We start from the raw sequence: 14,382 nt of genomic DNA, 5'->3' as shown, positions 1-14,382 counted from the left end.
TTACATGGATATTACACCAGTGAAACTTGCAGTGGGCTAAAATCCACCTCGTTTACCACATCCCCTCCCATCCTACTGGATGAACAGACTGACCAATAAATTATGTCCATGTTAGCAACCTTAATTGACGACAATTTTTTCCCTGTCATAATATCCATCTATATCCACTCTTAGTATACATACTAATGCAATATTATATGTAGATAAAATATGTATTTATATCAAATCTTGATTTAAAACTGGTATTTCTTCTTCATTTCATTTCATTTTAGTTTGTGTTTACATTTCTACTCAACATGTAAGAATAGTTATTTGTCGCACCGTGTCATAGACAGCTTTCCGCGGATATTAAAATGATTATAACATTAAAACTTGTTATGTAAGCCCCGCGGGTCCAAAGGCCCGGGCTAACAAAACTGATTTTGATCTTATCCTTTTCATTTTAGTTTTTTTTATGAAAAACTGTCTGTAATACGATGCTATGCATGATTTTTTAATATGGCTGAGAACCGGTTCTAATCCTGTGAGTATATATCGGTTTCATACATTTATCAATTCTCATATTTATACAAGGACTGTTATATTCATAAGTGACACAGCTTAAAGCCAGTGGCGTGCGAACCGAAGGAGGCATTTGGGGCAATCGCCCCCCTCCCCCCTAGCGAAGATGCCTTCTTGCTTTTATCCCTTCAGTCATTGCAGGGTGGGCAGAAGGGATGGGGAGGAAAAGATGGGGGAAAGGATGGGGAGGGAAGAGATGGGTGATAGAAATGGGAAATAGGGATGGGGAAGAAGGGATAAGGACTAGAAGGCACATAATCAAATAATCCCACCCCTTAAAACGCCCGTATTTAAAATTAGTATTTATTAGCACTTTGATTTAGGGGTGGGGGGCAAAATTTTACAAAATCTTCAAAATGCCCCCCCCCCCCTAGGCAAAGTGCTTCGCACGCCACTGCTTAAAGCTATTTCTAATGGATTAACCTTCTCAATGCTTTTTTATCTCTATGTCTGTCTGTCCGTCTATGATAAAAATTAAATCTTTAGAAAAGAGTTAGGTGATGTCAGAAATCTTTAAGGGGATAAGAAGACATGGGTTGAGTAATTGATATACCTCCTTCTCCTTGACAAAGTTTCTATTATGATTTAAATTTTTAGTGGTAATGTTTATACACTATTAATTTGTACAACCCAACTAATTTCAATCTTGACATGATGAGTATAGCAGTAATAATAATGTAAAGGCATTATGTGGTTACTTGGTGATCATGTAGCAAAATATATAAGCTGTCACATTAAAATTTACCTGAAAAAAAATATATTTTAGGACCAAGTTGCCAATTTTCACAGTTGATGCATTCACCGCCAGCGCTTTTGCCGGAAACCCAGCAGCTGTTATGCTTCTGGAGGACGACATTCAGGATGAGATGAAACAAAAGATTGCGCGGGAAATGAACATTTCAGAAACTGCTTTTGTCACCAAGTTGAGTGCTGCCGATGATTTTGAAAATAGTGACAGGTATATTTTTTTTAATTATCATCTTATCAAAATTATTTTATCTTTGGATTGATTACACTATTCTTTCAAAGAGAAGCAATTTAAGATCTACATTTTATAGAATATATCTTGTATTGCCAATTTTAAAAAAGCTAACTGTACTCTGATTTTAGTTTTAATCTGAGATGGTTTACTCCAACAGTTGAGGTATTATATTGTTAATTTCATTTTTTTATCAAAATGGATGCATTTGAATCACAAATATGTTCCTTAAAAACATTTAATACATATCCTTATCTAAAAAGAAATTAACTCTCCTTTGTATTTACTTCTTTATAAAAACATACTTATTGTTTACAAATAAATGTATGTATATTCCAGTCAAATTCCTTTCTGTTCTAAATAGGAACTCGGCTGTGTTTACATCCCTACGCTATTAGCTGATTTTAAAGACCCAATACAATATCAGAACAGGGTCCCCTTCCTTTGGCAAAATTTACATTAGCTCATACCTCCTCATTTCTTTTACTTTAATGTTTTTCAGGTACCTCTATGTGGACATGCCACCTTGGCCGCAGCAACTGTCATCTTCAGAGAAGCTAATAATAAAAATAAGGTTTGTACTACTTTTTTTATTACTACCAGCTTCACTGAAAGGATAGTCATATCTGTTCAGTGGTAAAGCATATAACTCCTTCATACAGATTGACAAATATGCTACAGTCATCTTTAAAGAAGCTAATAATAAAAATAAGGTTTGTACTACTTATTTGATAACTACCAGCTTAACTGAAAGGGTAGACATATCAGTTCAGTAGTAAAATATACACCCCTAAAAGTGATCCAATCAATAGAAAAACTTGTGTTAAATTCTCAACCTAATAAAAAGGAATTATTGCATCTTTCTTGTCATTTACATTGTCCCATTACAACAGTGATTTTCACAGGGAAGGAGGGTACATTAGCCTTTTTATTCTACTAGTCCCCAAAAATTTTTTAATAATGTTTTCTTATTTGTTAGCTCACCAACTTTGAAGACTTTTAATGAATTTTATTGGTTGGTTCATTATGTTGAGTGTCCAAACATTTCAACCACTAATTGTAATCTTAGGAAGTAGTAATCTTGTGTATCATCATTGGGGAAATACATATATTTATTGACCATTGTCTTATCACTTTAGATCCCTTTATCTTCAAGACTGTTATCCATGTACAGGGTGAGTCAGAAAAAACTGAGTTTTCCGATTTTCTGATATAACCAGAAGGAATATAGAAAAAACAATTATATGTTCTTGTTCTCTATAAAAATATACATTAAACTTAGAAAAGGTGTTTTTGAATATCTCTGAAAACATCAGCGCTTTTTAGAGCATACAGATTTCAAAAAGTGTGTGTGATGACTTTTTCGGCCATTATTTTGTACTTTTTAGGTAGATTTATGAATAATAAAAAATGTCTACTATTCTAAAAATATAAACAAACATATTTTTTGATTATTAAAATTTGTATTCAAAAGATTGTAAATATTTAACATCTTAAAATTATAATTTATTTAAATTAAATTATCACATTATAAATCAAATGTTTTGTTGTAATCTATTGTTAAGATTTAATGCTCCATGACCGGAAAACCAGCTCATGACCGGAAATATTTCATCTTGTTACCTAAATTCCTCCCCCCCTCCCCCTGAATTTCCTCTATATTTGGTGCAAGACTGGATTTAATCTCCAAAATCTCCGCCCCCTTTTGACAAATTATACTTGTGAGTTATAATCCATCATAATAACTTCATTTAAATAGGGTAGGGTTTCTAAAAGGCATTTTCATTTCAAAAATTCAAACCTTGATAACTTTTTTATCTTAAGAGATTTTTTTGTCAAATAAAAAGGTTTTTTTTTCTTTTTACTATAAGCTACGTTATTATAGAAGATTATTTAAACCACATGCATCACAATCAAGAAATATGAAAAAATGACAAATTTCAGTATTCTAAAAATGCTTTTGTGATGAGCCAAAAAGCATTTCACCTTTAAAACTCATTAAAGTACATTTCTTAGACCTTTTTCTAAATAAATATTGAAATTTTAAGATTTTTTTATACAAAATAGATGAGTTATATTAATTTTTCTTGATCAACATTTTTCACACAAGGCATTTTTTGACACCATACACCTATCATAGAGGCCGCATTTTTAGAGATAATGAAAAACACCTTTTACAAGTTTGATGTGCTTTTGTACAAAGAACAAGGATATATAATTATTTTTTCTGTATTCCTTCTGGTTGTTTCTGAAAATCGAAAAACTCATTTTTTTCTGAATCACCCTGTATATCACAATAAATTATTTTTGATTAAAATTTTTTGTTTTAGATTATAAAATTCTCAACTGCAAGTGGAATTTTGACAGCTGAGTTAGATGAAGGAAAAATTGGTAAAAATATTTTAATTTCATTTTAACTTCAGATTGATCATTTTCATTGAATTCAGAAAAATCAGAGAAATAATCTTTATCAATTAAACTAAAATGATTAGGTACAAGCTGCTCATGACAACTATATAAACTTTTTTTGAGGAAATTTTTTTTTATAATCCCCATACCTATATAACTTGCAAGAAACTTTAGCTTTATATATTAATGATTGCTTATGCTTATTTTTAAACTTAGCAGATCTACTCAATAAGAATCGTTATTGTCTTAGTCTTTCTTATCTCTGTTGCTTAACCCCTTACAGTCGGGCCCCTTGCCGCACCTTAATCAGTCGGGGGGGGGGGGGGTCGTTCAACGCCCCCCCATGTTATTTCAGTTCCTATTAGAGCTAGAGGGCTAAAATTTTTTGTGTAAGTCCCCTGTGTTATGATGAATTTCCGACCTTAAGTAAGTCAAGGTCAATTTTCGCTTCCTTCACCCTTTTATTTAACAACCTTTGTTTTTAGGTCCTTTTTTTACTTAAAAATTTCAAACGGCTGTAATTTTTTTATTTTTGAAGCTAGAATAAAATTTTTTTTGCAGAAAATGTTAATCTTTATGTAAATTTTATATTTCAAATATCAAAATATAAATTTCAGCGGCCGCAGCTGTACTTAGCAGCTGCCAGCCGCCGCAGTCGGCGGTCGGCGGGAAAACGGCGGCGGATCTTTATGAAATTTTAATACGTTATGTATACATGTAAGAACAGCTTAAGTTTAAAATTTGAAGTCTCTAAGTCAAAAATTGCGGCCACAGGAGCCATTTAAAGATTTCTGGAGACCTGGAGGATCAGGACCTGCAGGATCATACCTGGAACCTGAAATTGACTTGAACACCTGTATATAATATGAGGATGTACTACTAGAGGATATTTTAGTATTTTGGTAAGATAAAATGCTTTTTTAAGTCAAACAAATATTTTTGCTCTTTACCTGGATGACCCTGCCAGGTTTGCTGGCATCCTGTGCCCACCAGGATGGAGATATTCAAAAAATTCCATCTCTCAGTTATGTGTCATACCCAAACTTAAAAAGTCACGCAGTTTGGGTTCTTTATCTTTCACACACAGAAAATGAGATAGAAAAAACCGGATGGGGGGGCGTTCAACGCCCCCCCCCCCCCCCCGACCGTTAAGGGTTAAAAAGTATTTACTCACTCTCAAATTTGCCCTACATCCTTTTTAAAAGCGAGGCTATTCTATAATTAGGGTTGGTCTGTCCGTACGTACATGACGGATAGCTTTTTTCGTTAATTTAGGCATGTTAGAATTGTCCTATTGATTTCAAACTTTGCATGGTGATTCCTGTAGTAGTTAGGTACGAGTTATAAAACGAAGCAACTCTATAATCATAACCAGAATGTCCGTACGTCCATTTTAAACATGTTGATTTTTTTACTTTTTTAACAGCAAATTTTTATGTGATATTAATATCCGATTGATCTGATTTTTGGGATACTGATTCCTAGGAGAACAAAGTACAATGTTATAACTATAAGTGAATCATCTCTATAATAAAGTCCTAAAAACGTAAGTATGTCCCTAACAGTATCCTGTATTTAAGCAGTTTTTCAACAAATTTACTTATAGTTTTGATTCGACATTTATTCATTTATGTACTGATTTTTTAGATCTGATACTCTACAAATGTTAATGTTTGTTTGTCCACCGTTTCAGAGCTTCGCTTTTATGGATGGTGTCATCCTTGTTTTATATTTGTCTACTTATTCTATTTTATATACACCTAAGTTGATATCTTAAAAGTTTTAAAATGTTCGCAACTGCGTTAATAAACCTGTTATGAATTGATAATTTTGAAACGAATCTATACTTTACTTGAAGTATAAACCATTATGATTAGCTTATCATTATAAAAAGATTCGCATTTATGAATGTTGTCATCCTTGTTTCTTATTTAAGCTGAAGACATAAGAACTTAAAATTTTACCACGTAGTTTTCAGTATAGGATTGATTTATAAATAAATATTAGATAACATTTTTTAATAAGTATGCCCTTTATTTTTTAGCTCTTGAATTACCACTGAACGAGGGAGTGATAGAGCGACAGGAAGATTATAAAGAGTTGACTGATATCATTTCTTGTGGACTGCCAGTAAAGGAGGTTTCGTGAATTTTCTTTCTTATTACTGTAAAAATATCAAAAAGTTTCGAACTTCTTATGATTATTTTAGAATTACAACACTTCCAGAATAGTTATTCATCGCATCGTATGATAGACACCTTTCCTCGGACATTAAAATTTAAAGTTATTAGATAAAAACCAGTTTTTGTTAGCCCCGAAGGACAAAAACAAAACTGGTATTTATATTATAATTTTTATTTTAATATTTATTTTAGAAAACTGGCTATAATACGATATGATACATAATTTTTCAGTATGACTGAGGACTGATTCTAATCCAGCGGATATTGATCGGGTTTGAAGTCATATTGGAAATTACCATTACAAAACAATGATATCCGTACAGGGTTTTAAATTGTTATGATTATTCTAAAATGTATTGTTTAACAAACCTAAAACTACAAACAGAATCCTTTTTATAATGGTGCTTACAGAAAATCAATAATTTTCTACTTTAGGTTTATTTCAGCAAGAAAACTGGGAAGCTTTTAGGTGAGAAATTATTTTTAATATGCATTTATCGTATTATATTTAGTATTAAGGTTTTCTTCTGAAGATAAAGATCTCGAAAATTACCGATCTGAATTTTTGTGCTATTCAGGCAATCTTAGGCAAATATTGTGGGGTTGTTTTAAGCTCATTTCCGACAAATCCCGCCAACCCTTTGAGACTAGAGGGGAAGCAACTGGTTTTACATAATTGAATAAAAAAATCTTTAGGGCCAAAACATATAATTTTAAGTCTTTATTTTTGTTTTAAAAGTTTTAATTCAAAAATTAAATAATTAAAGCAGCTTTATACACAAAGACATATTTCTTTCGTAAGTCTTTTCCCCCTATTTTTTTAGTTATTACACCTTTTAACTCTTGTCCCAGTTTTTTTTACGTATTTGCTAACAATTTTTGTTGTCAGATAGAATTAGATTTTAGTAGTATAAATTCTCAAGGGTATAACCTGAGTTGCAATAGGAATTTGGAAAGGAAAAAATATTAGGGTTCTATAATGGATCTAAAGGGATAAGACAATGGCCGATAAATTTATGGACATCTCCAATGATGATACACAAAATTACCTCTTGTAGATTACAATTAAAACGTTTGGACACCTAACTTAATTAAACAACCAATCAAAATTCATTAAAAGTCCCCAAAGTTGTTAAGCCAACGAGGTGACCTTTTTAAAATAAAGCTTTGGGGACTAGTGTAATAATAGCCAAATGTCACCTCCCTCCCTTGGGTTCTATAGATAAAATATGAAAAATTGCTTATCATATTTTTCATTTCATTCATATTAATCATATTCAAATATCTATTATCATATTCAAAAATCTTAATCGGCTAGAAAATCCTATCAAAGATGGATACATTTTTGTGTGTGATTGAACATCTAGGATAATAAATCTATTCTCCAAACCTTAACTTTAATTAAAGTATAAAAAAATACATCTTAAATGTCAAAGTAAAAAAATAGGTTTATTTAAATACTAAACAAAGATTTTTTGAAATATCATTTCCAATAATGCATATAGCTTACCACAAGCCCGGGCCTTCGGCCCCTCGTGGCAAGCAAATACAGTTTTTTTTATTTTAATATCTGCGGAAAGCTGTCTATAATACGATGCGATAAATAACTATTTTCAATTTCTAAATGTATATAAAAAACAAATAAGATATTAATAACATTTTCGTGTGAAGTCTAATGAAAAGTCTTTTTAGTGTCAATTAACATCAAGAGAGTGTGCTAGTACGTACATTTACATTATCCCAAATGTTTTATATCTGAATTCCCAAAATAAATCCCCCCCCCAAAAAAAAAAGAAATACCCCTTCTGAAGAATAAGGTTATTGGTTGAAAATTTTAGACATTGCTAGTTTTGAATTTCTAATCAAAACTCAATAAAAGTACTTAAATTATTGAGCCAATGAATAAGATAACATATTTTTAAGAACATTTAATAACCAGTGTAATTTACAGTCTAATGTCCACTCCATGCCAGCTAAGTGGAAATCATCATTAAAAAGCATAAATGTATTTCTTAAGAAAATACAAGAGGAGTTCCATGCAGGGAAAAAGAATAAGAAAATTGATTTACACAATAAAGACAATTATTTTCGCAAGAAGTTTAGATTTTCATGTGAACACAAATTTAGAAATATCTTGTATCTACCTATACCTAAGGGGTCTTTTTATAAAAGCCAATCGCTGCACTTTGTTAATGTAAACCCTACAGTTTTGGTCAAAAACTAACAAAAAATTACCCAATTCATGTCCAAGCAATGATAATGAGATAACACTGATGAATTTTGAATTTACTCAACTCTCCTGAGCACTACAGCTTGATACCTAGCTCTTATAGAAAAGTTTTCCTTACATGGAGATTAAAAAGGAAGAAATCGTCTTAAGTACTTGAAATCTTGTAATTAGACCCTATAATGTTGAAAGTTTTTGATTGGTCATGTAAAAACCTTTCTATAGACACCTAAACCAGGTTTCTAACTCAATACTAGCCAATATGGCATTAAAAAGACAGACCCATCAAACATTGAGACATGACAGGTCTCTCTAGTTCTTGATTTTTTTAAAGTTTGAAGCTTTTCTAGCTAGTAGTAAATATTGAGATAGGATGAGGAAACTATGTACACAATCGGAAACTCAAATTCAGCTGACCGATACCCATGAGAACAGAAATCTGGAAATATCTTGCTTCGAAGGTTATGGGAATGGGATGGATAGTTTTTTTTTATGAGTTTCAAATAAACTAGCAAATAGATTTTAGATTTTAGCAAAAAGGACTACTATGTCGAAAAGTATCACACTAATAGTAGCAATTAAACTGTATGATTATACATATAAACTTCTTGAAGTAATGAATTTTAAATAGTATAATAGAGGTACCCTCCCTCTGAAAGAGAACTTATATTTTAATAAATTCACTACAGAGAAAAAGTCCTTTTATTTATAATTATTTATATGAAATATATTTCGGAGATTAGAGTAAAACACTAGAGGGAAAAAGGGATAAATAACTGTATATCCCATTCCACATCGCATCAACCTTCTGCAAACTTTGTATTGGGTCATTGAAAATCAACCAATGGTGTCGCTTATATTAAAACAGCCAAATAGCAGAAAATAATTGAAAAGTAGACGAAGAAGGTCATTGAAAAAGTTAGGAAGGTAGTTGTCTGTTTATACATCTATACTATAGATCTGTTTTTCGGTGAACAAGGCACCCTCTTCAATCTTAAGTTTAGCTGGATGTTAGGGCGTTTTACCTAGTCATTGATTTGAATTGTTAGGAATCTCATAAAAATTTAAAACAGAGGAAGCGAGAGTAGCTTTACCCCCACGAGCTAAATGTAACCCTACTCACGGTGCGATGACCCTATCCCGATATTGCATTAGCTCTTTGGAGTCAGCTAATAGCGTCAGAAATATAAACACAGTCGAGTCCCTACAAAAGATAATAAAGCAATTTGCTAGCAGACGAAAAGGGTCTCCGGGACTTGGGCCAGGTTTTTGTCTGTCTTATACATTTATACATCAGAAAAGTTTTAGTTTGCTAAAACCAGATATTTACGTTTTTTGCATAATTGTGCGGGCACTAGAAGTGAGTAAACATGTTTATTTGTCCATTTGTGATGACCTACAAAGGATTCCTTTATCACACAAAAAAAAAGAATATAATTGAATAAAAAAAAACTTTTCTCGCAGCGAATAAAAAAAAGAAAAACATTTATAATTGATGTAACTATAAAGCAATATTTCACAATGTTTCGATGTGGATTTAGCATGGTCATTGGGCTGTAAATTACACTGGTACCAAAAGTTTTATGACAATGTAATGTAATCTTATATTTGGCTCAAAAATGTTACTACTTTTAATGCATATTTATTGTTTTTTCCCCAAAAATTGTAGTGTCTAAACTTTCAGCCTGAAATTTTAGTCAACCAACAGGGGGATTTTGTGTATCATATTTGGGGATGTACAACATCAGTTTATCGTCCATTGTCTTATCCCTTAAGATTCCTGATTTTTTGTATGAAATTAAGAGGATAAATAAAACCACTTTGTACTAGGCCCATCTTTTCTTAATAGGATTATCAATAGTTTTACATATTTCTGTGCTTCGTTATTAAAGTAATATATATAGAGCGATAAATAGTATATGTAACCATCACCCCCTTTTCAAAGACCTACTACCGACTTTTTGAAAAATTTCAATACAGCCGGGTGCTGGCAAAAGAACAAAAAGTAAATTGTAAACTAATGTTAACACAAGGATGCCCAAGCTTTTTATTTTGCATGGGGGTATAATAAGGGGTTCTATACGTTCAAGGGGAGTAATATACCGTATTTAAAAAAAAAATAGAGGGGTTTAAATGTTTTAAATATTTTACACAATTTTGGACAGAAAGGACAATTTTTCGCAAAAATTGTCCCTTTCTTTTTCAAAAAGCAAAATAAAGCATTTAACAGCTGAATTTAGAGAGCAAAGTTTAATGAAATTCTTTCTCGTCTGCAGAATTTTAGGTCTTTGCAAATGGGAAGTAGATGTTTATAATTCATACTATAAATCTATTGCTTCACTACTTATGAAAGTTGTCATCCTTATTTTGAGGATGACAACAAATCTACAAATACGGATACATGATGGATTTTTCCAGTTATGGTAATCAGGGATCTAAAGGGATTAGACAACTGCTGATAAATTGATGTACATCCCCAATAATAATACACAAAATTGTCCTATCTGTAGATTACAATTAGTGGTTGAAACGGTTAAACACTAAACTCAATTTAACTACCAATCAAAATTTTTTTTAATTCCTTCAAGTTGATTCGCCAACAAATAAGAAAACGTTATTATAATACTTTGGGGACTAGTATAATAAACATCCCAATGTCCCCTCCCTCCCTGTATATTAATAGTACATGTGTGTTGTACATCTATTTCCGTAGTTCTGCAAATGACAGGTTCAACAAAGACATTTTTATACATTAATTGCGCAGCTTTATAAAAAAATTATAACGGATATGCCCCAAGAGACCTTTAAGGGCAATTTAGGTCGACTTTCAATTTTAGTTTTTACAAGAAAAAGGGAAAAAATTGGAGGGTCTTTTTCTGGGTGCTATCTATCTTAGGAGGGTGGAAGCATAATATTCTTTGGAACTGTAAGATGATTCAATGTAAAGGAGAACCACATCGGTTCAGCAGTTAACATGATCCTTTGCTACAGATATCAAGTTAATATTGTCTTAAACAAAAGCGTGAAATGATAAAACAGATGTGGATTCTTAAAAAAAATTTGCCCCACTAATTGCTTAGTGGGGCAAAATTGTTTTCGTTAAAATTTTTTTTTAAGAATCCACCTCAGAATTAAACTTAAACTTGCCGACAGCTTAATCCAGAAAAGAGCAATCATTTGACTGTAATTTACACTGGTACCCAAAGTTTTGTATTCCCGTTATTCGTTGGCTTAAAAACTTTGGGTACTTTTATTGAATTTTGTTTGGTTGGTTCCAAACTTAATCTTTATAGCCATAAATTTTAGTTTAGAGAGAGGGTAATTTAGATATCATTATTGGTGATGTATATCAATTTATTTTCCATTGTTTTATTCTTTATCATGCCTGGTTTAATCAAAAACTGGTTAAGCAGTCAGAACAATGTTTAAGACTTCAAGAGTCGCCTGACAACTACAAAATAACTACAGATAATTGTTGTTTTTTTCTTAAATGCACAGAAACACTTATATAAGACATGATAAAAACATTTAGGATCTACTGCAGTTCACGGTAAAATATTGCTGGTAACGAATATTGCCAAAGATCTATGAATTTAAAGGCTGCTAGCTGCCAAACGGCTGAACGTACAGATCATGCCCGCACACTGTTTTAAGCAGCATAAGAAAACCTACAAATATTCTGGAATAGCCATGAATCAATTATGGATAATTATCTCGCAGTACAGAGAAATGCGCGAAAAAGGCCTATTTTACGCGTTTTTCTTCAGTGAAGCTTTCCCTGTGCATCATTGGATCTTGGCTATTCAAGATTATTTGTAGGCCTTCTTATACCGCTTAAAATGGTGTGCGGGTATGATCTGTACGTTCAGCCGTTTGGCAGCTAGCAGCCTTTAAAATTCATAGATTTGTGGCAATATTCGTTACCAGCAATATTTTACCGTGAACTGCAGAGATCCAACATTTATGTACTAATCATTCTAGTAATTCAAATCTGTTTCTAAAGAAATCTAAAGTCTTACCAGTAGACACCGGTAAATTATACATTTTATGCTCATGTGTATATGAAATCTTTATAAAAAAACTTACATCCGTATATCTGAAATAGTAGCCGATAGTATTATGCTTCAACAAAAAAAAGTTTCAGACGGACGTACTGGTGAACATTTGTTAATATGGAGAGGCTTAGATACAAATAAGAAATAAGAATAATAAAATAACAAATAAACTGTGAACCAAAAAAATAGGCAAGTCTGAATTTTCAGTATATCAGCTTTATTATTCATTTAAGATGATTTTACTGTAAATATGAAATGTAGATGCATCTTTTGGTTTCCACTGTTATTTTTTTTATTAATCAGCACCAATGAAGCACAAGATCTCAAAAACAGCATTTGGGGGAAATACTGGTGAACCAAAAAGATATGCAAATCCAAAACAAAGCAATGGAAAAACGATTTTTTTCACTTTTCTCGTCTTTTAAAGATTGATTCTGATAAATTAATAATTTTAAAAATGATTTATGCATTAATTATTATGAAATATAGTATAAGGTAGAAATTAATGAATTTCCTAAATAAGAAATATTAGAAAAAAAGAAATTCGACCCCTATCACTTTAGAGGACAGCAGCTGACCTCCAGTCTTATGGATAAAGCTAAATAAATGTTAAAGATAAAAATTACCCTTAACAGTATGCAAAAATGTTTTTTGATGTGCTAAAAAATCCATTTTAAAATCTTGATTTGGAGGATGGTGGTCTTTAAGATGCTTCTACTGGCGGTGATGGTGAGTCAAATGCTATCAAAGTGCATGCCCATGATGACACCCCATACACTGAACTATGGTCCAATTTTTGTATTCATAGCAGCCTCGAGCCAAGCAGTATTAAAAAAGAAAAAATTTCAATCTTATTTACTCCAATTTATAAGGTAAATTCTGTAGTTTTTAGAAGATGGTTTTATTTCATGTCGGTAGGCTCCATTGGAGATTGCTATGACTACAAAAAATGGTACATAGGTTAATAGACAAGTTGTTGTAATGGGCATGTACTTAGATAACATTTGGCTCACCAAAAAAGTGAAGAAAAGTGAAAAAAAAACAGTTTTCCCATTAATTTTCTTTTATATTTGCATATCTTTTTGGTTCACCCCTAAATGCTGTTTTTGAGATCTTGTGCTTCATTGGTGCTGATTAATAAAAATTTAACAGTGGAAACTTGTAACCAAAAGATGCATCTACATTTCATATTTACAGTAAAATCATCCTAAATGAATAATAAAGCTGATATTCTGAAAATTCAGACTTGCGTATTTTTTTGGTTCACAGTTTATGTATAAGCTTTAATTTTCAAATGTTCTTTTTAAGTCAAGGTGTCTAAATAACCAAACATAGTAGTAATCGATATATTATTACTTGGATGTTGCAACAGATTTTCATGTATACTCTAATACAGTGATACTTCCAGCTGGCAAAAGTAACGATACACCCCAGCCTTTTTAACCCTCCCACCTACTGGATAAACATACTGACCAAAAAAGGGGATCCATGTTAGCAATATAAATTGACGACATATTTTCCCCTGTCAAAATATCCACGTAAATTCTAAATTCATTAGTATATCTTTAAATATAAATATTTGTAATAAAATATTTAAAGAACAATTCAAAATTCTAGACAATTACATTTCAAAACTCTTTTTAATATATACACGGTGTTTCAGAAAAAACTGCGTTTTCCGTTTTTCTGACACAACCAGAAGGAATACAGAAAAAAAACGATTATATGTCCTTATTCTCTGTAAAAAAGTACATCAAATTTATAACAGGTGTTTTTCATTATCTCTAAAAATACGGCCTCTATGATAGGTACATAGTTTCCAAAAATGCTTTATGTGAAAAATGTTGTGCAAGAAAAATTAAAATAACTCTTCTATTATGTATAAAAAAAAATCGTAGAATTTCAATATTAATTTAGAAAAAGGTATAAGAAAATGAGTTTTAAAGGTGAAATGCTTTTTAGCTCCTC

General features: G+C 31.6%; 1 protein-coding gene across 1 annotated transcript in view; it reads left to right on the top strand.

Moving 5' to 3' along the window:
* Positions 1-272: 272 nt before the first annotated feature.
* LOC145334093 (phenazine biosynthesis-like domain-containing protein 1) overlaps positions 273-14,382 on the top strand; it is a 30,237-nt gene continuing 16,127 nt past the window's right edge. The window contains exons 1-7 of the mRNA XM_080179412.1: positions 273-298; positions 1,328-1,519; positions 1,672-1,705; positions 2,043-2,114; positions 3,871-3,931; positions 5,994-6,088; positions 6,568-6,601. Coding sequence (XP_080035538.1) covers positions 297-298; positions 1,328-1,519; positions 1,672-1,705; positions 2,043-2,114; positions 3,871-3,931; positions 5,994-6,088; positions 6,568-6,601 — 490 coding nt within the window. The 5' untranslated portion in view covers positions 273-296. The remainder of the gene's footprint in view (positions 299-1,327; positions 1,520-1,671; positions 1,706-2,042; positions 2,115-3,870; positions 3,932-5,993; positions 6,089-6,567; positions 6,602-14,382) is intronic.

Source organism: Acartia tonsa, chromosome 1 (genome assembly GCF_053477335.1).
Source record: "Acartia tonsa isolate MP-2025a chromosome 1, ASM5347733v1, whole genome shotgun sequence".
NCBI lineage: Eukaryota > Metazoa > Arthropoda > Copepoda > Calanoida > Acartiidae > Acartia > Acartia tonsa.
This window is presented reverse-complemented; position numbering and strand designations above follow the sequence as displayed.